Genomic DNA, 24,409 nt, shown 5'->3' with positions numbered 1-24,409 from the left:
ATGTACAAGACATCTTTGGTTAAAAAAACAACCTCGGAACTCTTCCTCTGATCTATGACAAAGTCACCTCAGAATTTAAGTAGTATTAACTTCTTCAGCACCGAGGAAAACAAGACAACAATAAAGGGGATTTTTTTCCTTACCTTCATATGCCACCTGGTTTACTGAAAGACTATATAGGACAGTATTAAAATTTGGGCACTTTACTGGGAGTGGGCACTGTTTATTCTTACATACCGATAATAAAGCATTCTGGGTGTGACGCTGGAGTACCTCCCCCCCCCCCCCACCTTCTGCATGAGTCACAGCTCTGGGTGTGCCTCCAGACTGGAAGGGGGAAAAAGCCCACAGTAGCAATTCATGCAAAGACGGATGTAACCACAAACAGCTTCAACTACAATTCTAATTCTGCTGTCTCTTGCGAAGGATTAAGTGATCCAATTCTGTATGATACAGATGTACCTTTTTCAAATGGCTGTCAACTGGAAGGTAAATCACGCAGACACAGAGCAGGCAGCTTTCTCTAAGGGTGGGTACAATTAATTTCTTGTGGCACGTGGTTTTAGAATTGCAAACCTTAAGGCAGAAGAGAATCAGCTTCCCATTGGCAGAGGGCACATCACGGTTGGGACAACCCTCACTTATGGTAACATGATTTCCCCTCTCTCTTCTATCCTTTCTTTTAAGATGCAGGTGAGAATCACTTGCAAACCTTCTCACTCACCTCACCTTATTTGCAGAAGAAAAAAAGCTCCCCTCCGGGCTGCTTTGCATCTCATTCCTCGTATCATTATTTTAATTTTGCCTTTGGGTCTTGTGGAATTTTCTACTCACAGTAAATACAGACTCCAGGACTTTATGACCCACCTTCTTCAACTCTGGAGAAACCTCATCTTCAAGGCACATATTTTCAACATTACACAAGGCAGTGAATAAACACCCGTTAGGTACTCAAAGTGATAAGAGTAATGAACTTTCATCCTCGAAAAGGAACACATGATCACAGCTGTCCAAACAGAGACAAAAGGTAGGAGCACTTTCTCCTTCAAAGCGAAGTGTACACCTTCATCAATACTTTCTTCTTCATTGACAACTGACTTAGCTTAAAGACAGAAGCTAGCATTAGTTCAGTTTTTTAAAGCAGGTACGCACTGAACAGTAATGAGATTGAAAGGCTTGAGAATACATCTTTGATGGTGTCTGAAGGGTTTGCTTAATATGAAAATAGAAAAAAGTAAAAGATCAGTGGAGAGAAAGGAGGTCTGAAGGATGCATTTGTGGGGTATGGTTCAAAAAACGAAGGGCTGGAATTCAGAACATCTCTGGAGAAGCAGTTATCCAAGGTTAGTTATTAGCTATCCCTGAAAAGATTCCTGACATGGATGGCCCAGGCTAGCCCAATCTCATTAGATCTCAGAAGCTAAATTGGTGTCAGTTCTGGTTAGTACTTTGATGGGAAACCACTAAGGAAGTCCAGGGCTCCTGTGCAGAGGCAGGAAATGGCAAACCACCTCTGACCAAATAGATTTTCAATTGACATTCTGGTCTAACAGTCTGAAAGAGTGAATTACTGAAATGATCTCAAATGACTTTTTATTAGACCGTACAGTCGACCATATCCCACAGTGGAAACTGCCTTAACCTGCCGCAGCATAAACACAGAAAAGAAAGACCTGAAGCACCTTCAAAAGCTAACAAATATAGCACGTATATCAGAACAGCTTCTAAGTATGTTTGCCATGAAATGTGTGTTTCACAATACAAAGTTCACAATTGTATGTGCACAAAACTGACACCAGGGTACACTAATGTGAATTTTTCTTAAAAATCTGTAGCAGAGTTGATACGCGCATATATGTATATGACATAGACACTGCACTTGTTAGTGTTTAGGTGATTAAAAAACTGATAATTTAAATGGATGCTGTATCAAACATAGTATAAACCCTTATTTTTCAGGCACATTCCAGAATGCATAGGTATACCTTTTGCCAGTTCACCACCTACTGGGAAAAATTTGAACATTTACAGCAATGTATACACAGTAAACAAATCCTTCTAGTTTAATCATTTAAATACTTAATGCTTTACATCTCTGCTTTGGATGTTATGCGACACTCTCTTTCCACGAGACTTCAGACAGGAAAACAATACCATTTAGGACGCCTACCCCAAGACTAATTTAAGGACTTTCCTTCTTAAATCCCAGGAAAAAAATAAATGCTCATCAGATACCAAAACAACATTATTGCACTATTATTATTTTATCCTGCTGCCTTCCAGCAACTCTTGATACAGTAAATGAACTGGAGGCCCCTTGGCCATCTTCAGGTCCATTATTGGGCCACTTCAGCCTGCTCTCCGAGGCTGAGGTTGACATGAGGGTGGCAGCTGTGAAGCCTACCATCTGCCCCCTTGATCCGTGCCTGTCATGGCTGATAAAGGCTGGTGGTGACGAAGCCCCTGTTGGAAATAATCAATCTCTCTCCAGCAGGAAGTTTTCCCAGGAAGGCTGAAGGAGGCGATAGTACGACTGCTCTTCAAGAAACCATCTCTAGATTCTTTGGATCCATCCAACCATCACCTCGTTTCGAATTGACCATTTCTGGGCAAAGTAATAGAAAGAGAGTAACAGCTGCAGGCATTTTTGGATGACACATCAGTCTTGGATCCATTCCAGTCTGGCTTCTGCTCTGCTCTGGCCATAGGACGTAGACTGTGATGGTCCCCATCATGGAGCTCCAGCTGGACTGCTGGTGTTATTAGATTTCACAGCAACATTTGACATGGGCAATTATGATCTTCTGATCCACTGCCATGCTGTTTACTAGAGTACAGGGGACACACTTAAAACAACTGACCTCATTTCTCCGGGAGTGGGGACAGTGGGTAGCACTAAGGAAGAGGATGTCCCGGCAGCATCCTCTTGCTTGTGGGTTGCCACAGGGGGCAATCCTCTCCCCGATGTTATTTATCTATATGCCACTCCTGGCATAGCTAGTTCAGAGTTTAGGGTTGGGCTGTCATCAACACACAGATGACACCCAGCTTTTTCTGTCGATGGAGGGTCAGCTGGCCGCCACCCCAGATGTTTTGGCCCAGTGTCTAAAGCTGTGGAGGAATGGTTGTCTCGGAGCAGACTGAAACGAAATCCAACAAAGATGGAGGTCCTGTAGCTGGGACGGCACACACCAGGGTTTTAAACTGTCATTTTTGGATTACGAGGTTTTAACACCTACCTCATCAGCCAAAAGCCTGGGTGTGATCCTGAGTCCTCCTTATCTATGGAGACCCAGGTCACACGTACAGCCAAACTGGCCTTTTCCCATCTCCAGCAGCTAAGCAGTTGGGCACCTATCTGTCCCGCGCTAACCGTGCCACAGTGATCCATGCAATGATCACCTCCAGGCTAGATTATCGTATCTCGCTTGACGCTAACTTGCGCTTAAGACTGCTCTGGAAACTACAATTGGTCAAGAATGTGGCAGCAAGAGTACTCATCAGGACTCTGGTGAGGGAGCATATAAAACCTGTACCAACTGCACTGGTTACTAGTTGAATTCTAGATCATCTTCTAGGTATTAACCTTTGAGGCGCTGAGTGGTCTGGGACCATCGTACCTTTGGGACTGCATCTCCCCTCACTGCCCATGGAAGACTCTTCAGTCCTCTGACAGCAATCTTCTGATGATCCCCAACCCCAAAGACATGCGTTTGGCTTCCACTAGAGCCAGGGCCTTCACTGGCCAAGCTCCCAAGTGATGGATTTCACTCCAGGTGGATATTGGGAATCTACGGAATATTCAACCATTCTGCAGAGCTTCTCTGTTGGACTTACAATTCTGTTGGACTTACAGCAGAAGTTGATTTAACCTGTAAATGAAACTCACTCCCTTTTTGTTCACCCATATGAGACCTTTATGTGATTTGACGAGACTGGAATTTTATGTGGGCAAAGAACTGAGTTAAATTGCCATCAGGTATTTTGATGAAATGATTTAAATTATTAATTAAAGTATTGTTTCGCAAACTACGTATGTTATCGATCTATATATGTTAGCTGCCCTGAGCCCAGCTTAGGATAGAATATAAATTCAAATAAATAAATAAAAATAGTGAAGATTTTGTGGCGCCTTCGAGACCAAACATCGATAACGGCATAGGCTTTCATAGAGCGATAGACAGATATTTAATTTATATACCGCCCTCCCCCAGAGGGCTCAGGGTGGGGCACAACACAATAAATAAACAATAACATAATAATACAGTAGGACTAAATATAGTAACAATACCATTTACAATAACCCTAACAATAAATCAACAATTCAGCAATTCAATAATACTAATAATTCTATATCAGGTTAATAGACTTATAACAAATTAATAAACGTATAGCAGCAACAGTATAACAACGGCATGCTATTCCATAACAAAGGGCATAACAACAACCTAACAGGAGTATTTCAAGAAGCAGATTCTGGCTTACAAAAGACTCATGTGCAGCAATAAATGCATCAGCAACAACAGCCTGGTGACATCTTAAAGACTAGGTTGTTTGTACTGTCGAAGGCTTTCATGGCTGGAAACACAAGGGTGTTGTGGGTTTTCCGGGTTGTATGACCATGTTCCAGTACTGGAACACAGCGAAACAACGCAGAAAACCCACAACATACTAGGTTGTTTATTGCGGCACATGCATTTGAGTCTACTTTTTCAGAGTCTTGGGGGGTCTGGCTCTCAAAAGTATATGCAGCGGGAAAGACTTTCAGTCCCCCTAGGCATTTTGTTACCATCCTTAAGTGCATTCTTATCCCAACTTTCTTTCCAGAAGCTCAAGGGAGGGCACCCAGCTCTTCCCTTCCTTCTCTTCTCCTCACAACAACCTGGCGTAGTAACCTGGCTGAAAGAAAACAATCTGTCTGAGATCACAGAACAGGATTTGGACCTGCATCTCCACAGTGGAATCCAACCCTAGCTGTGCCACCATGGCTCTCATTTATCATGTACACAACACTTCAAAGCATCCCATAGGCTTTGCACACACCCATGTTGTTACCTTCCTTGTAAGCCCAAGGCACACATTCCTTCATTAAAAGGAGGCGAAGCCGCCTTGCTTAACAGCGGCAAGCGTAGCTTTAACCAGGACGGATCAGTTAGCCTTTTTATAAGGGTGCCTTTTTTTAACAAGGGTCCTCTCGTCTCCTTCCCCCTTTTATTTTTTTGGGGGGGGGGGGGTTGCTACAGCCCCCACCTGGAACCAGAAAACCTCAAATCTTTTGACGATGGTTGTTTCCTGCCCACCTGAATGGCTGCAAGCAGAGAAAGAGGGGCGTGTGAGGAGGAAAAAGAGCAACCCATTTCACAAAAGAAGGCAACCCTGGGGCTATTCAGCTGCTCAATCACCAATGCATCGCTGTCAATTGAGACTGCGCTGGGGACTGTCCTGAGGTTGCCAACCTCCAGGTAGGGCCTGGGGAGCACCCAGGATCTTGCTCTGCACTTGCCCTGTAGGAAATGACAGCTCTACAGGGCGGCTTCTCGTATCCTCGAAAGCCGCCCCCCTCCTCAAATTGTCCAACAATTTCCGACCCACAAAGAATCACCCCCCAAGGGCTTCTGCTCACCCCCGTCACCCCCCGACTTTGGCCTCCCTCAAACGACCCAAGCAGCCCCCCCCCCCCCCCTTTCAGGCTCCCCTTTGCTCCGAAGGCTCTAGGTTTCCCTTCAACCTTCACCCGGGCGACACTCGCAGCAATCGGCCCCGACGCTGCCTCACCCGCTGTCGTCCTCTCAGTCGTCCAGGCCGGAGGTCCAGCGAGCGGCGAGGTCGACGGCGTGGCCCCTTTGTGCCATCTTCTTCCCCTCAGGCGGCGGCAACGCGGCGGTCGGGAAAGATGGAGGAGGCCCCGGCCAGCCGCCCCAGTCCGCACGCGGCGGCTCCGCCCCCTTCTCTTTCTTCCCCGCCTCCCCGCTCTGTATCCCGGGGCAACTAGCCACACCCCTTCCCACGGCCCTGCTGGAATCCCGTTCGCTGAGAGACCCGCGCCTACCCTTCTGACAGACGGACCAATGGCGGGGACGGGCTTGTGTTACGTTTCACGCACCTTCCAATCACCAGTTCGATTTTTTAAGGGTTTGTTTGTAACCGAAGCGGTGGTTGGGCAAAGGGGTGAGGAAATGGAAGGCTGGGGTCTGATTGGGTAGCGGAGGGGAAGGAAGAGGCGGGGCGGAAGATCGGTAGGAAGGCGTGTCATTGGTGAAGCCGGGAGGCTGGCCGCAAAGGTTGGGGAAAGGAAGAGGAGAAAAGGGATTAGGGGAGGTGGGTGCTGTGGCGCAGCCTACGGTCAAGTAGGTCCCTCCCCGGTCCGCCTCGAGCCTGAGGGGAGGAGACTTAAGGTATCCATATTAAATTTATATTAATAGCTGTTATTATTATATGTCATAGGGATCCTGTAAAACGTGTCCAACAACCCTGTAGGGTAGTGCTATTATTAGAAATGAAGTAGAATTTAAAATACGTAGAAATATATTGGGCCCGGCTGGACACCTGAGGTCAAATGAGGCCACCATTATAGGAAAGACAGTGTTGTAGTTTTAAAAGGGATTGAACGTAATAGATCATTAAAATGACAGTATATAAAAAGTCATTCCTCATTGTTAAGTCAAGTAGTGCGAAAACCCTTAGTTATTATTATTATTATTGTGACGTTAGAGAGGAATTGTTTGGTCTGGCAGATGGTTTACATGTGGAAGATTCCAGCTTCTCTAGTCAAAATGATATTGGGTTGAGGGTGATTCTTTGCACATCCCATATTGTTGTCTTGGGTCCTGTTTATCAGATTTGCTTTGGTAATTTCGTACACACCTTTAGAACTTAGTTCTAACTGCCCTGGGTTCTGTTCCTTGCTCATACTAGGGTGTGATCAAATATTCAGAACTGGAGAGTGACCAAATCTTAGGAACTGGGTTTCTTTCACAGTGAACCAATATTTTTCTGGCAGACCATGGCAAATGGTATACATTAAAAACTAGCAATAAAGATCTTGGACAAGTACAGTGTGTCTTCATACTTCCTTGTGTGTCTTCACTTCCTTGTGCCATCTGGTTTATAGTTTGCCTAGAAATGAGGGACCACAAGACTGCCGCAGAATGTGCAAAACTGGGGCAGATGCTTGACAGCCCAAGGATGGTTCCTAAATGCAGCTGATTCTCAGCAGGCTATTCCAATGTGTTCTCTGTGTTCCTTATGCCTGTATTGAAATATCCTCACAGACTGTCACCTGTTTTCTGAAAGGTGCTTGTTTTGACCAAAAAAGAACTTGTCTGCAAGTAACTGCTTCCTTTCTGTTGCAGCCTGTAAGACTAACAAAAAAAAAATCTTCTGAGTTATTCTGCCTGTGTGGTGGAGTCACACACATGAACAGAGGGAAAGGTGTTTTGGTGGTTGCCCCAAATGCATAGAGTCTAGAATTTGCCATAATCTGAGACTCTGTAGGAGCTCTGGCATGGTCTTTTAGATGCTGCACATTACAGTATTCTGAATTAATGGTGCTGAGTTCTGTTTTTGTGTAAGCTGCAGTCTGCAAGTCCCTGAGAGAAGGGCTATGTGCATAGCTGGTGAATCAAAGAATCAGTGGGATGGAAAGACTTTAGTCTCTTCCACATTGGCAAAATTTCTGTATGTCATAGATATTTTAAGTATCTCTGATAGTTACTCATAAACATGTCTAGACACAAGAAAGAGATCCAGCAGGTTGTTTCGGCAGTTTGGTCCATGAATTTTCTTCCCACAATGTGTGTTCTGCAGCTGAATTCTGCACTCCCCATAGCTTACCTCTCCCAATGCTTTTCACTTTGGCTGAGCACTAATATTGGAAGTGATCTTGGTTGGGCACACAAGGTTACAGGAAGATAAGCAGTGGATGTGGCAGGGGGCTTGGTACCCTTCATCATTGCCGCTTAAATAAGATCTGTTTCAGATGCACATGGACACTGCCTTCTTCTGCATTCCCTCAGTTCCATGTTTAAACCCATAGACTAAATGATCAATTTCGTTCACAGTTCAATATGAACATAATTCAGACGAGCCCCCTGCTTTTTGCCGGTGTCATGGAATACTTTTATATCCACTTTCTCAGCTAATAAATCCCACTGGTCTACGTATAAATTAAAATTTAGTGTGTGTTTCCTGATCTGGCTTCCAGTTTGTTATCCCTGTTTAGTTTAGGGCCAGTGTTGCATCTGTACCTTGCTGTGATTTATTAGCTGTAATCTGGTGCATGTCTCTCTCTCCTGACCCAAGAGCACAAATAGAGGACAAACAAATCATCTATCTGGCTGGAGCAGTCCACGTTGGCTGGCCAAAATGGATCCTTAACGAATCCTGCAAGCCTTAACTTCAGGGACTTAATTCAGTGTACACTGTACCTGTTCAGGTGGTGGTGCCCTCCTGGCAATTAAAATGGCTTTCTGGCTGAGCTGTTTTTTCTTCCTGTGTTGATTACCGGGTGGTGGATATCCCAAGGTCACCAGCCAGAAAACATGTCTGTAAATAAATTTGTAAACAGCAATTTTGCACAAATGTGCTTTACTGGATTCAGTTACCCTGCTTGTGCAACTTGAAATAAAAGCAGGGGGAAAGGTATTATAGTTCAGGGAGATGAGACATAGAAATAACACTCGACAAAGAAACAGAGTACAGAAATTATTGCTATTCAGATCATGTCCCGAGAACCACTTGTTTGTTTTGATCAGACTTCTTCCATGTTTGTTGTTAATGGCAAGCAATGAAACTTTGAAGGTGATTGTTCTCAAGCTCACATTTCTGACAAACCCTCACCAGTTGTTTGATCACTAAGGTCAACATGGGTCAACCAGAGTTAAGGTCTCCTTAATCACAGTCCAACACTCTAACCACTTCATCATAATGTCTATTGTGAGCCAGCGCATTATGGTTGCATGAGCATTTGTGGATAGCAACATATTGCTAGGATTATTACATGTGAAAAGTGTGCTTTTGGGTCTGATAATATCTGGGTAAATGCATAGGACACTAAGTTTAGGTATGTAGAATGCACGCAGTATCAGTTCATATCTGAACAGTTGACTTCCCCCAGACCTTTCCAGTCCACTTAAACAGAAGTCCAGTGGCATCTTTAAGGACAGATACAATTTACTCCTGCATAAATTTCAGGATTCAGAGGTTGCTGTTTCTCAATACTTTCCAGACTTCTGAATGTTTTACATCTTCCTATAGTTTTCATGTACATAAAAAGGCACGTGGATCTGGGAGATTTTTGAGCACTGCCCCGATCTTGCCTCATGAGATCAGGCAACCCTGTCAAAGGCTTTTTCCTTGGGTTCTAGGAAATGCTTGTTTGCACATCTTCAAGTGAGTCTCTGTAGATCCAGTGTGGTTCTAGTCCTAACTCTTTTCTCTACACAGGCTGGTCCACAATGGATGGAGGAGAAGGTGGCACCAACTCTGTGATTAACAAAAGGTTTGTAACTGAAGCAGAACTTGAGGAGCGACGGAAGAAAAGGCAGGAAGAATGGGAAAAAGTTCGAAAGCCAGAAGACCCAGAAGGTATTGGAAAACTGGTTGGGGAGGGGCGGGGGCTGCGCTTTCAGTGTCTGCTTCTTTCTGGTGAGATCAGTCTAGAGTTCAGGGCCTTCTGGAAGTTTATTCTGTTGGGCTGTTGTGCTTCTATATTCATAGTAGAAAAAAAGTCACTGATGGTTGCTTCCTTCAAAGGGGCAGTCTTTTTTATTTCCATAATTCTGTGGCTGGAGTCCTTTGTCCTCATCCCCAGCATCAGAAGAATGTACAAAAAGCAGTCAGTGATGTTAGTAGAGAAGATAATTTCCTACCCATCTTTTGCTTGGCATGGTTTGAGCCTCTCTGGCAGTCCAGAGCATCAGTGCCCCTACCCTCTGTGCTGCCAGTGAAAAGCTATTAAGCATTTGACCCAGCTGTTTTGCAACTGGGTTGGGCAAGCTCCATCCTCAAGATGGAAGCTGGAACGGGTCAAGAGGAGGGCAACCAAAATGGTGAAAGGTCTGGAATCCATGCCCTATGAGGAAAGACTTAGGGAGTTGGGGATGTTTAGTTTGGTGAAGAGAAGGTTAAAAAGTGACATAATAGCCATGTTTAGATATTTGAAGGGATGCCATGTCGAAGAGGGAGCAAGCTTGTTTTCTGCTGCTCCAGAGACTAGGGCCAGGAGTACTGGGTTCAAAGTAAAGGAAAAGAGATTCCACCTAAACATCAGGAAAAACCTCCTGACGTAAAGGGCTGTTCAACAGTGGAATGCACTACCTTGGAGTGTGGTGGAGTCTCCGTCTTTGAGGGTTTTAAACAGGCTGGATGGCCATCTGCCAGGAGTGCTTTGATTATCTGTTCCTGCACTGCAGGGGGTTGGACTTGATGGCCCTTGAGGTCCCTTTCAACTCTATGATTCTAAGACCTAATCACACTGGAGCAGATATAACTAGGAGGTACGGAGATTACAGAACCACAGAGTGAGTAGAAATCATAAAGCAAAGCTCGTATGAGAAAGCTGGTGGATCATCTCATTAGCGGTTTCTTGCACTGTGCTTCTGTAGTTTTCTTGCAGTCACCTGTTTTTCAGTTGGGTCAACTGTACAGTGTGAAGGAGGCTGGTGGTTATTCTACCATTCTCTTGTCCCCAGGACTTCCTCTGTCTGTCCAGAAGGTTCACAGACATTTATCACCTGTGACAATCATGGTACTTGTCCTGCAAGTTAGTCACCCACCATCTAATAATTGGATTCTAGTTTTACAGCTTTAGTCATGTATTTAATTTACACCACATGCCCTTTTCCAACTGGGGATCTGGGAGCGGCTTACTGCATTTAAAAGTACAATAAATACAGATACAAGAGAAATAAATGGGATAAGTGTAGAACAATAAAACAGGTTAAAATGTCAACTTAACAATAAAGACACTCTGAAGAAACTAGCCAGCTTCCCGGTTCATAATGCTAACCAAATGTCACATGGAACAAAGCAGATTTACATGCCCTATGGAATGCAGGAAGATCCTGCAGGACATGAACTTCCACGGGAAGCTTATCAGCACTAAGGCCCCTTCCGCACATGCGGAATAATGCACATTCAGTCCACTTTCACAATTGCTTGCAAGTGGATTTTGTTGTTCTGCACAGGAAAATCCAGTTTCAAAGTACATTGAAAGTGCATTATTCTGCATGTGCAGACGGGGCCCTAGACATGATTTCCTATTCTCAGAAATCCACAGTGGCAACCATGAAATTTATTCTGGTGGACTCAGCGGGTGGTGGTGGTGGGAAATACCTTGTCGCATTACTCTGGCATTACCTTGGCATTACTCTTTTGTATGGTGGAAGGTTTTGTATGTTTATACTGTTCTAGATTATTAAGGCATCTTTATTACTTTTTCACGTCACTAAGTAAATGGTTTAGCAGACTTTAGCTTCTGTTGTATGTGTGTTGATTATAGTAGCTGTAGGACTGGCAGTGGTTTCATATTTATAATTGCTATCTAGTACACTAGTCCTAATCATTATAGTTCAGTGGTGGCGAACCTATGGCACGGGTGCCAGAGGTGGCACTCAGAGCCCTCTCTGTTGGCACGCGCAAACAGAGTGCCCCTCCCCACACACATCTAGGCTGGCCTGGCCTGCTGGGCTCGATTATTAGCATTAAATCTAAGACCTGGTTTTGGGGAAGCAGTGTAGGTAACCCTGTTAAGCGCTGTTAAACCCTACTGATTTTCATGCGAATAACTAAAGCGCGATCCTTTACCTGGGAGTAAGCTCGGTTGCTGGCAATGGGGCTTGCTTCTGAGTAAACCCTCCTACTGTCGTGATTCACCCATTGGAAGAGTTGCACAGTTGCTTCAAAGCAAAGTCACCGACTACCACCAAACTTACTCCTGAGTAATGCATGCCTCGGAGCCAACTGTTTTTTCTAAACTAAAACCTCAGTATTCAGGTTAAATTGCCGTGTTGGCACTGCAGTAAATAAGTGGGTTTTGAGTTGCAGTTTGGGCACTCGGTCTCGAAAAGGTTCGCCACATAGTTATGTAGGCAGTAGGGCTGCCTCTAGCATGTGCCTGCAGCTGGGGTTGGTGGATGCAAGTATCTGAGGCTGCAAAGTGAAGATGCAGAGGTACCCCTCAAGTATGCGGCTACTCACTTTGTGTAGATCAGGGGTCTGCAACCCACGGCTCTGGAGCCGCATGCGACTCTTTCAGCCTTATACTGCGGCTCCGCATGGCCTGGAGGTCGGAGGGTAGCGTGGGCGTGTCCCTCTAGCCCTCCAGAGCAGCGCTGGAAGGAAAGGTGAGCGGAGAGGCCGAACCGGAGGTGGCTCCATGCAGAGCCGCCTCTCCGGCTCGGTAGATCTTTGGGGCCATGGAAAATGGGTCCAAGTGGCTCTTTGGGTGGTAAAGGTGGCTGACCCCTGGTGTAGATTCTCTGTTTTTTGCTCAATGCAGTGCAAAACGATGCTGCCCGGCTGGACACAAGTTCGTTCTTTTTAAATTCTCAAAGAAAGGAAGTTCCAATGTCAAAGCATTGCTGAACTGTGGTCATAATTACGATGCTCTCCGGTGGCTCAGCTGTTCCTTCTGCCTTATAAGTTCCAGCCAGGTGCACTTTTCCCATCCTCGGGGGATGGAGTGTGTTTGTCAGGAGTCTTCCTTCTGAAGTCATAAAATGTAGTTAATGCTGGATTTCTGTTTTTTAGGAGAGAAGCTCCCGGTCTTGCTGGTTGGGGAGCTTTTTCTTTTGCATAAAAGTCTCCGTCTTCTCCTTGTCCTTTGTCATGATAGATGCAGCTATCTAGCTTGTATTATTCTGGGATGTATTAGAGCAGCATCAGAACTTACTAAGTTTGTTATGGAAAGAATAGGCCCATTTGTATTTAGCAAAGTGAGCTTTGATTCACGAAAGCTTATACGCTTGTAAATATCCTTGTAAATGTTGTTAGTCTGTAAGGTATTGCTGGACTGAATTTTTTCCCCATAATGCTAAGGAGTACCCAGTTTGCCAGAGGAAATTGTTAACCACAGGGGGAGACCGACGCAAACCGCAAGCAAAGTCTGCCTAGTAACTACTGTGATGTGACATTACCTTTTTACTGCCAAGGAATGTTGATTTGGGGCCTGAAAGCTGCTTATGTCTCCATGATGAGATTTCATTGCACTAGGTTTGTAAACAGCTACTTGCCTGATCACCTCAGGTGAGTGAAAATCTCCTCCAAATGACCAAGAAGAGCCATCTTAGAAAAACTGGTTTTGTTGCAGGCTGAAAATTACTGGCTTTAGTATGTACAGTGAGGCAAGCTAATAATCAAAATGTCTATTATTTGCCTGGCCGCTGGTGTTCTTAGAAAAGTTACGCCCAGGGTTTTCTTGTCCGATTGCTTCCCTTCCCAACAATCTCCTCGTTCGACATCTGACTGTTTCTCTTCTGTTGCTCAGAGTGTCCTGAGGAAGTGTACGACCCCCGGTCGCTCTACGAAAGACTTCAGGAGCAGAAAGATAAGAAGCAGCAAGAGTTTGAAGAGCAGTTCAAATTCAGTAGGTTCCAGTGAATTTCTCTGAGCCTCGTGGCGTAGGCAAATATGTTCCGAATCTTTGGTTGGTGCCACCGTTTTTCTTCCCTTCTCCTTAGAAGGACTTAGAGTTGGCTTTCTGTGGTTTAGAAGGGCACAAGTCAGGCTCTGCAAATGTGGCTGCTCCCAGCACTCCTTCATTTCCATGGGATCTGTGCAAACAGAGTGGCAGGGTAGTGTAGTGGTTAGAGTGCTGAACTAAAATCAGAGAGAACTGGGTTCATAACCTCTCCCCTGTCATGGAAGGAGAGAGTCATGTACACCCTTTAGAATGTTTTGGAGAACATGCGGAACAAAAATTTATTCGACAACTAAATCACCACCCGCCCAAGAGCCTCATGTTCAGAAAATATAATTTGACGCCTTTACACAGTTCTCCACCAATGTCTCTCTTTTTCAGCCTAACCTCCCTCGCAAAGTTGTTGTGAGAATAAAATGGGGGTGGGGGAGGACCAATCTGGAGAAAGGATAAAACAGTACTGAACTGCTTTGAGAAAGGGCCAAATATAATAAGCAGGTAAAATTATATTTGAACCATTCGTTTTGATGACGGAAACAGTTTGGCTCTGCTCTGCTGCACCATGGGCATTTTTGTAAGGCATTGAAAAAACATCCCTCTGGCTAAGACTGCTCTTGTTCGCCAGCTGCTGTGCTTCTCTCCCATTCCTCAAGACTCCCAGATCTTGTACAAAAAGCCTCTTTGTCTGTCTTCCCCTCCAGAAAATATGGTCAGAGGCCTAGATGAAGATGAGTCCAAGTTCCTCGACGAGGTTTCTCGGCAGCAGGTCCTCATAGAAAAGCAGCGTCTAGAAGAAGATCTGAAAGAACTGAGCGAATTCAGAATATCCTTAAACGGTTGCTGCAGCTTCTTTTCCTGTTGTGCCTTGAGATATTTAAAAAAGGGGATGATCAAATCAGAACTTGGAACTGTGGGCGGCATGTCAGAACATGGTAAAGGGCCAGCGTCGATCAGAATAGACCAGAGGTGTCCAACTCTGGCGCTTCAGATGTTCATGGACTACAAGTCCCATCAGCCCAGCTTGTAGTCCATGAACATCTGAAGTGCTAGAGTTGGACACCCCTGGAATAGACAATCCCTGGCTGGGTTTGCTGATGGTCTGTCTTGGTATGAGGTAGCTTTGGATGTTTCTTGATGGTCCTCTTCTGGGTGGTTGGGCTTTAGGGTTGGTTCTCCAGTGGCCTCTCCCAACCAGGTTAGCTAATGAAGCTAAGCTTCAATATTTGATCCACATCTCATGGCTTCAGACAATTCTTTGGGGTTCCTTCCATCTTAGAGGCATGACAGATGGTTTGAAGATGGTTGAACATCACTTTAGGACCCCCTTACTGCAATTGGTGTGCCCACTATCCATCTTCGCATACTTTTGGTGTGTGCACATGAGCGATTGTCTCAGATAATTATCGCCAAAAACACTGTGGATTGTGGAAATGCTAAGTCCTTCTGTTGTTGAAGTTAAATGTTGGCAAGAGGCAAGGCAGTAAATGTTGTACTGCCTTGCCTCTTGCTTCCAAACCTGAGTAGCCGGGTTCTTCTTTTCACTCTCCCCACTCCTAAATGCTGTATTTGTAAGTGAATAACGCAGAGGTTTCTGGTTACTTGGAGGCCAGGCTAAGATACCTTTAATCCTCAACTAAGCATTCAGCAGAAATTTCCAGCATGTTCCGGCATGTATGCCTGCTTATCCAGGTTGACCAGGACCTTTTTCACTCTGGAGGTCGAAGGTTGCCTGAGTTAACTATGTGTTGGTAAAGCAGAATCCACCAGAAAAGCACGGAAATAGAAGTCTGAATTTGAAAGGTCTCCCAATAATATGGGCACGATTTATGGGTTTCTCCAGTAGATGGCACCAGAGAGCTACTTTTTAAAAAAGGCCCCAGTCCCACAACAGGAAGCCAGAAGCTATGCTTATGTTAAGGACAGGACAGATTACACTTCTGGGAAGTTGGATATTGTGGAGGGGTGCAACAATCACTAGTGCAACAGATTGAAGGCCTAATTGCTGAAGCAGTTAAGGGAACTATTGGTAAATTGATCTGTAATTGTAGCTTTAATTAATTGTAGTGAGTTAATTAAAACCGTAATGGATAGCAGTTCTGGAATGATTACCCTCCTCCTACATCCATTTCAAGTCACGTTTCCCAAAACCTCGATATGAATGGTAGTCTTTTAGCAGGAGCAGGAGGTTGTGAAAACCTGTTGCTCTCATTGCAGAGACTACCCCAGTAGAGTTTAATGCCTTCCGAGTTTCCCACCCTCCACTTTTCCCCTTTTCAGTTTCCGTTGGGTCCTTAACCATGTTCTCACAGTGCTCTGGCAAAGGCTGCGGGAAGCCCTGACTTGAAAAAAGAGGCCGAGAAAAAGCTGTTGGTGAAGTCTGTGGAAAACAAGAGCAAGTTCTCTCAGGCAAAGCTGTTAGCTGGTGCTGTGAAACATAGAAGGTGAGCTTCACACTTCTGGAGACTTGGAGGGGGAAGGAACACAGTTGGCAGCAGCCGGCACCAACCAACATCCTGAAGCTTGAAGTGTGGCAAAATGAGGGAGGCCCTGATGTTTGAGCCCTCTCAAGTGGTGAGGTGTCTGCAATTGGATGCCAGCTGTATAGTGGTTAAGAGCAGGTGGATTCTAATCTGGAAAACCGGGTTTGATTCCCCACTCCTCTACCTGAGTGGCAGAGGCTTATCTGGTGAACCAGATGTGTTTCCACACTCCTACATTCCTGCTGGGTGACCTTGGGCTAGCCACAGTTCTTCGGGACTCTCTCACCCCCACCTGCTTCACAAGGTGTCTGTTGTGGGGAGAGGAAGGGAAAGGAGCTTGTAAGCCCCCTTGAGTCTCCTTACAGGAAAGAAAGGTGGGGTATAAATCCAAACTCTTCCTCTTCTTCTCCACATTTCCTCCTCAGAGCTGTGATTGTAGCTCCGGTTCACATCGGCACCTGTGATCAAGGCACTATGAGGAAGCTTGAAGTGACTGTAGTGTAGGTGCTGGCACTTCTAATAGCTGCTTTCAGCCATGTGCAGAGAGTCCCTTTCCAAGCCCAGTAGTGAGTCTTCATTCCTTTCTGCTGCTTTAAGGCCAAAACGAAGGAGGGGGGGGTGGGGGGTGGGGGTGGGGTGCAGATTGGGAGGGAAAGTGAGTGGCAGTTGCCCTGGAACGAACTGGATGGGTGGGGCTCTCAGAACAGGAGAGGAAGACACTTGTTCATATATAAGGAAATTTGATGGGCCTTCAGTTTGCACGGAGCATGCTGGCTCAGTGTTGTGAGGTGGAACCTGCTGGTTTTTCTGGTTTGTACAACATGGAAGGAGGCTCAACAGCACTTCTAACAGGGAAACTCCCCCCCCCCCACCCCCAACACACACACAGCAGCACTGTCAAACTAGCAGGGGCAGCCTCTCTTCTGTTTCCTCACCCCGCCCCGATTCTTCTGCAGTTTAAATGCAGGTATTAAAATATGCCTATGTAAATCTGCACTGATGCTAAAAGATCAATCCTGTTGGTGAGTCCCGCTAAATAGAAATTTGAACCAGCACACCAAGCAGCCATTTGACGTTGCTGGAAACGACCAGCCCGGGAGGTTCACGGGAGAGGCCTCTTAGCTCTCAAGAAGCAGTGGAGTTGCGTCTCAGCAGAACAGTGGCGATCGTAGTGAGATACCGCCGTGTGCAGAAGCCTATAAGTGCTTTTCGTCTCACAACAAACCTCCTGTTTTGAAGGGGCACAAAGCCTTTGAATGTGAATGAGCAGGCAAAAAGCAATTTTTCCTTCCGAGTGTTTGGCACACCCGAGCGTCGAGTTCTGGGGAAGCAACGAGGGTGTTTGCGCAACGGCACAGCTGATGGGCGCAGATGGCTTCTCTTTTCAGGCGGCATCTTGCCACTGCTGTGCCAGTACCTTGACATTCAGGCGTTTGTTCTCTCTCCCTTCAGTTCATCTGTGGGTCGTGCTCTGTCCCTGCCTCTGCTGCTCTCCAGCACTGCCTTCTCCTTCCCCCAGCTTGTGTCTCTGGGTTTGGCTTCTAAAGTGCCCTTGGAAAGGAACCACGGTGCCTGCCACTACTGTTGAATCTTTGCATGAGGGTGCAGCATCCTGTTTCACACGGATCCACAGATCTTCCAGCTCTTAGTATCCTTCTGTCATTTTCTTGCGAGTCAGGGTCACACAGCTCTGTGTAGACTTTGTGCAGGCCGTGAAGATCCTAATTTTAACGTCACCACAGCTGCAAGCTGCCCATGTGACCTGAAGCAAGCTGCTGTCCCTCAGGGTCTTTGCGCCCCCTCTTTTCTCCAGCATGGAGAAAATGTTGACTACCGTAGCAGGGATGTTGTAAAGATTGCTTGAATAGTGTGTTTGAACTGGGTTTGGATGTTGCCAAGCTCTGCAGAAACACCTAGGATGAATTCTTCACTCCCCTTCCGCTGTGCAGATGGGCCACTTCAGTCTCCCTCACTTCTCCCTGGTTCCTCTATGACTGACTGCAGCTTCTACCTGCAATGTGGGACTCCCTTTTGACCTTTCTGGTACGGTATGTTAGTCGGTATTTTGACATCCTCATGTCTTGGGTCTTCTGGAACGGGCACTAAGAACTGGAGATAGCTTTTCTGCAGAGGTTTAGGGAATGAAGAAGCTGGTCTTAATCAATGAGTCTAAGTTGTGCCATTGTCTGTATTCTAAGTGGCTGCCACTTCTGTCCCTTGCAGTGCTGTGTTCTGTGTTTTCAAGGACCTTTTTGCAGCATTCACATTCCTCTTTTTTGTGCTTAAAAGTTGGGCGAAGAGTCCCTCTGCCATCCTAAGAGGAAGCAAACAGAATGTCTCTGGTTATCCTGGCTGCCTACTAACTAGGAATCCCAAGTCCCTGTTCCCTGTAGTAATGTTTGCACGGGAGGTGGGCGGGCAATGCCTATTTTCCTGCCTTGTTGCTGTTTGCATGTTGGGGCCCTTTTGACACTTTTATTTTCTTGCAGTTCAGAAGGTGCCAACAGCGTGAAGAGACTAAAGCTTGATCCTGATCCCAACCCAGATGAGACTCCAGGTGGGCAAATGGCCTCTAGAGCAAAGTCCAGTTGTCAGGTGGCTTTTCAACCCTTCCCCCCCATTGCATGAAGCTGCCCACTGCTGAGTCTGGTGCTGTAATTAATTGGGGCAGCTTAAATGATCTTTCTGCCTAAAGAGTTCCCCGGCATACTCTGCTCACAGAGTTTGACCCTATTGTAGACAAGAGAGGCTTTCCAGGAGCATCCTGTGAGCATCAGAATACATCTTTCAAGTTATTAGGCAGTGATACCTTCCATCTAGCATGCTTCATTTGTTCCCGGTTGTATCCATGGCAGCAATTAATTATTCTAACTTGGAACCTCTTTGGAGTGACAGACATGCACTTCTCCATCTTGTCCTGAACTAGAGGTATGAACACACAATTTCAGGGTTTCAAAACCATCCTCTCTACTGGGTCTTGCTGCCTTTCCAACTGCATCCCGACTGGTTATAGGGAACTTTGTAATGTGGCCTCTGATTGGCCCACTGCAGTTCTCCCAGGTAACAGGAGGGAATGTTATCGCTTCTCTTTATCTGTGGCTTCAAATCCTGTTACAGTTCTCTGGGGAAATAACTATGTAAATCCATTGGCAGTAAGGGATTTATTTTGAACTGAAAGGGCAGCAACCTCTGTCTGCTGATTTCCTCCTGTGGGGTGGAGGTACCCATTCTTCCCCCTCTGGCCTGTCTTTTGTCTCCTGCACACGGCAGCCAAAGTACAGGGGAAAGAACATTTCTGCTCCTGTTGGAGTGGTGGATATTACAGGTGTTCTGTTTTATTTCTATTTCTGCTGGGGAGAAAGGGTCTAAGGCAGAGGTGTCCAACTCTGGTGCTTCAGATGTTCATGGACTACAAATTCCCATCAGCCCCTCTAGAGGCAACATCTGAAGTGCCAGAATTGGACACCCCTGGTCTAAGGAATGTAATAAAGTGTGTGTGTCGGGTAGTGGTGTATCTTTCAAATCTGGAAGTAGCTTGAGTTTGTGGGTCTCCCTTTGCTGATCCCTAATGTAAAACTAAGCCTTAATTAGGTATGCACTATTTTTTTGGAGAGCAATATCAGATGCTCCTTGCAGAAGCTGTGGAAAGCAAGGTGAAGCAAACATAATGTATATGGGAAATTAACTTTGAATGCGCACCTGCAATAGGATAAATAGAACGGTAGTAGGATTAGTGGGAATGTAGACTGATCTAGTCCAGTCTCACCAGACCGCAGAAGCTAAGCAGAGTCAGTACTTCGATGGGAGACCACTGAGGAAGGCAATGGCAAATCACCTCCGCTTCTCCCTGAAATTGAAACCCCTTTGCCATTGGACAGTTGTGACTTCCTTTCAGACACATACGTAGTTGGATTACCTCCCTAGCATTGGCCATTCTGTCAGGGATTACCCACTTATGTCCTTAGCCACACTTCTTCCATATGGATATTGACTTTTTCTTCCTATGCAATTCATGACCATCTCCACGGTTGAAATATCAGAATTGGCTTGAGTTGCGGGGGGCGGGGGGGTGTCTGTGGCTATTCCCACAATATCTCATCTCCTGTTTCCAGCAAGGTGTAGGCTTGCAGACATGAAGCGCCGTTTTGCGGTGAGCAGATATTCTCTCTTACCCTTTTTGCTACAAATCCCCATTCTCCAAAGTTATTGGGATGGTGAGCCATCTTGGTTTCCTCCTCTGTGCTCCGTTTCTAATTTATAGCAGTAATAACCTGGATGCCTCTGGATTTCTTCTGGGTTCATTGTACAACCTTACGAGCTGCTGGCCAGAAAAGCTGAGCTGTGATAGAATCTGAGCTCTGCCTAAGCCAAGCTCTTTTCACCCTGCGCTTCCGGAGGCAAGCGTGGTTAGCTCAAGTTGGGTAACTGCAAACGGCGGCGCGTCCTTGATCTCCATCTGTTAGGCTAATTCCGCTCCAGCGTTTGCTGAGCAAATTAGCTGTGGAAGCTGTGTGGGGTTTTTTTTGCTTTAATTCCCCTGCAATATTAGTCACCCTCCTGATGGCTTGTTGGGATTTAAAGCGTTCCGTGTAGAGAAACAGTTTTACTTTGCTTTTTTTCTCCCATGAAACGTGGCACAATCTTGCAGATCAGGTGATATTGGTGCAGCAGGTTGCAGATCAGGTGATATTAGTGCAGCGGCTAGACCAGGGGTCTGCAACCTACGGCTCTCCAGATTGGCCATGGTGGCAGGGGCTGATGGGAATTGTAGTCCATGAACATCTGGAGAGCCGCAGGTTGCAGACCCCTGGGCTAGACTCCCCTTCTCTCTTTGGGCACAGCGTTCTCTGGGATGGTCCTTCATTTCCCCGAACTCAGCTGGGCCTATTTATTTACTTCATTGATGGCCCATCTCACCCAGTAAACTTCCCTTGTGAGGTGGGTCCAGAGGATTGGAACCTGCTCCTCCCAGATCCTGGTTTTGACACATTAACAACTATTCCCCTTTGGCTGCCATATTCATATGGCACAAGAACAGTGACTTGAAAGACTGAGTGACCTTCTTGCACATGACTGTCACTACAGGGATGGAGGGGGCCCATGCAGCATTGACCCCGTTCTCCCAACCAGTGCATTGGTAACAATGCAAGGGTTAAGAAAGTGTGGAGTTCCTGAGGTATTTTATACTCCGCTTAGCGAACCTCAGTATGACAAAGTGCAAAAAAAAAATTAATAATGCGAAAAAGTGAAAACTATTACAACAAATCATCCATTCATATATATGCCAGTTCTTCAGAACTCTCTCAGCCCCACCTACCTCACAAGGCGTCTGTTGTGGGGAGAAGAAGGGAAAGGAGCTTGTAAGCCACCTTGAGTCTCCTTAGAGAAAGGTGGGGTGAAAATCCAAACTCTTATCTTACATCACCATCATCATCACCTTTGATTGGCATAGATAAAAGTACAAAGGTTAGAAGAATAAGATAAAAGAAATAGAATATATTCGGCCGTTATGTCAGGTTTGATAGTTAAAAGATAATTGGACAGAATCTGCTGGGCCTGTGCCAAAATTTTTGCTACGTCCAAAGACCTCTGTGGGTGTCTTACATCATCATCATCCTCTTACATTCTGGGGCAGGAAGTTCCTCAATTTAACTAGAAAAACTTCCTTTTTACTGATTTGAATTCCTTACCCTTTGGCTTCAGCAGATGACCCAATGCACTAGTATGATTCACAGAGCAGGGGCCAGGGCTGAGCCTTGATGGTCAGGACAAGAAGGGGATACCAGGAACAGTTCTAAAAAGGAGCTACCTAAAAAGGAGGGCTGATGGAGAGAATGCACATCTGAGCACAACAGGGAACCAGGGCTTCCGTTTTGAATTGGTGTCATTAAGAAGAGCCCTTTTTAATTTATCTGGCTGTGTCTTCAGGTCGATCCTGAATTTGCTGAGGAAACCTTGCAGGATTAGTTTCAGCATAAGCATTGGTCAGGATGGGTGTGAATGCAACTGGGATCTTAAGATGTATCAGAAAGGCACAAGAAACTGCACGAAGAGATGGCTTCCCCCTCTGGCAGGACATAGGGTTTTGGTCCTCCCTTTATAGATCATGCTGGTTGTCCAAATGCAAATGGCTTGGGTTTATACATATAAGTCATTGGGGGGTGGGTGGGTGTCTTGAGCTAATTCTGAAGCAAGATGGGACATGTGGAAAGCATCAAAGACTTAATAAAGAGCAAAGGGGAGTTCACACTTCTCCTATTATCCTATCAACAACAATCAAGAACTAATGGAGGTGGGGAGGAAGGCCACAGATTTAATGAAGCAGTTGCAACACTTCTGTTTTGCAGATGAATGGTGGGGTGGGGGAGGCAGAAGTGCAAAGAAGCCGGGCAGGGAAACACAGACATGGGGACTCAAACACCCACCATCTAGTGCCAGACAAGACACGTTGCTCGAGACTATGGGCAATTCTCTCCCCCCCCCCCCCACTTGCTTACAGTAACAGCCTGTCCCTTTTGGCTCTTTCAGAAAAGCCCTCTTGCATTCCTCTGGGCAGCAGCTCCACCGGCGATCAAATGGTCCACTGCCCCTCAGCAGCAGTGTGCATCGGGATCCTGCCGGGCCTCGGGGCCTACTCAGGAAGCAGCGACTCCGAGTCCAGTTCAGATAGCGAAGGCACCATCAACTCGGCCGGCAAGATTGTCTCCTCGGTATTCCGTGGCAGCAGCAGCTTTTTTGATGGCTCATTATAGGATTTGTCGCGACTCCTTTGATGCTTGGGTAGAAAATCTTATCCCCCCCCCCCTTCATCCTGGTCATCCTCCAAGCGCTCGATCCATCTCTATTCTTCCGATAATACCAAACGGCATCTCGACGCTGTCTTCTGTGGGTGTCTTGTTTCCTTTAAGACTGTCTTTGATTCTGGGGAGAAATGTCATTTCTATTGTATCATTGAGAATGTAGATTGCTGTGGTGCTGTAGCAGAGTTTTGGTGTCGCATATGATTAAAGAAATCCTAGATGCGTTTAAAATCTCAGATCTTGCTATCGTTCAGAGCCGTCCTCCGCAGTAATTGGTTGTGGTGCCTCGGATGGGTCGATGGGGGCCAAATTGCTCCTCCTGTACCTTTCTGTTTCTGTTCTGAGAACTTCTTCGGACTGTAGGGTTCCTTATTAAGATCAGCAACAAGGCTATGTTAACAGCGTATCTCTCTAAAAATGGAAGTCTCTGCAAGGTGTGGGAGCTACCGCAAAAGGCCAGCCAAGCTGGTTGTGTGATTCCCCAGCAATTCCCCAGCATGGCGCCCACTTCCTTCTTCCCTTACCAAAGAGCCAATCCTGGACTTTGTTCCATCTCATTGGAACAGGAGGAGCTTCAGAAGAGCCCGGGAACAATTTTTCGTTCTTTCATGTCTGCAGGGTCACTCATTTGGAACAGCTGTTTATTGTCTTATGCCACTCATATGCAGACCGGTGCTGGAGGACAGCCTTCTTTGAAGGGGGACACAATTTGCTGTGTCAGCTGAAAGGAAGGTTTTCAGTAAATTATTTCTTCTCTGTCAACCAAATGGGATTTTAATCCAGGATAATTTAGTAGCTTAGAGCATAGGTGTCAAACTCAGACCCTCCAGGTGTCCATGGACTACGATTCCCATCAGCCAATTGGCCATGCTAGCAGGGGCTGCTGGGAATTGAAGTCCTTGAACATCTGGAGGGCCTGAGTTTGACACCTATGGCTTATCTGCTGGTAAAGGGAAGAAAAGCAGCAGTTTATTGAACTCACGAGTTTAGATTCCACAACAAATAGTGGCTTGTTTCAAGGACCCCTTTGGTTCCTGCTCTACAGACAAGGTGGGAGGGTGATGGAGAGTAAATCTGGCTTATTCCCAGTGCAAACAATCCTGTATTATTTTTCCCCGCTGTCTTACTGTGGCTTTTATTTAAAAAGGCTTCTTGCAGATTTAACATCTGTAGCAAATTGTAGACCATTGCCAGGGTTTTTTTAAGTGTGAGGAAATCTTGGATTTCAGCGTAACCTGTATGCGTTGTTTTGTTCCATCTCTCTTGAATGCGGGCAGAGCACCACCTGCCTTAACATAGGTATTCTAAAGCTCTCAGTTTAAGAAAATCTGCTGAGAAATCTAGACCCGATTCTTTCTCCCCACCCCGCACTCATCACAGAAGAATCTGGGGAACAAGGTGGGAAACAGCATCTTGGACTAGTCACAGTTCTTTGGAGTTGTTATGTGGAGGTACGATGGGAGACTGCAAAAGAAGTTTGGAGTTGTTAA

General features: G+C 45.9%; 2 protein-coding genes across 3 annotated transcripts in view; one reads left to right on the top strand and one right to left on the bottom strand.

The window, feature by feature from the left end:
- The window catches only part of RSPRY1 (ring finger and SPRY domain containing 1), a 39,756-nt gene extending 33,819 nt beyond the window's left edge, over positions 1 to 5,937 (bottom strand). Inside the window, exon 1 of the mRNA XM_048515628.1 lies at positions 5,776 to 5,937. The gene's annotated coding sequence lies outside the window, so the exon portion shown is untranslated. The remainder of the gene's footprint in view (positions 1 to 5,775) is intronic.
- A 301-nt stretch (positions 5,938 to 6,238) lies between these two features.
- Positions 6,239 to 23,150, top strand: PSME3IP1 (proteasome activator subunit 3 interacting protein 1). Of its 2 annotated transcripts, XM_048515947.1 has the most exons (7): positions 6,239 to 6,395; positions 9,445 to 9,585; positions 13,487 to 13,585; positions 14,341 to 14,462; positions 15,947 to 16,080; positions 18,609 to 18,676; positions 22,648 to 23,150. In XM_048515947.1, the coding sequence occupies exons 2-7, from the start codon at positions 9,456 to 9,458 to the stop codon at positions 22,869 to 22,871; spliced, it is 777 nt and encodes a 258-aa protein (XP_048371904.1). In that variant the 5' UTR covers positions 6,239 to 6,395; positions 9,445 to 9,455; the 3' UTR covers positions 22,872 to 23,150. The 2 variants fall into 2 exon arrangements, with proteins under 2 accessions (XP_048371904.1, XP_048371905.1); XM_048515948.1 differs by lacking the exon at positions 13,487 to 13,585.
- The last annotated feature ends 1,259 nt before the right edge of the window (positions 23,151 to 24,409 follow it).

The sequence above is a fragment of the Sphaerodactylus townsendi genome, linkage group LG14 (assembly GCF_021028975.2).
Source record: "Sphaerodactylus townsendi isolate TG3544 linkage group LG14, MPM_Stown_v2.3, whole genome shotgun sequence".
Taxonomy (NCBI): Eukaryota; Metazoa; Chordata; class Lepidosauria; order Squamata; family Sphaerodactylidae; genus Sphaerodactylus; species Sphaerodactylus townsendi.
The sequence above is the reverse complement of the archived record's forward strand: the minus strand, read 5'-3'. Positions and strand labels throughout refer to the sequence as shown.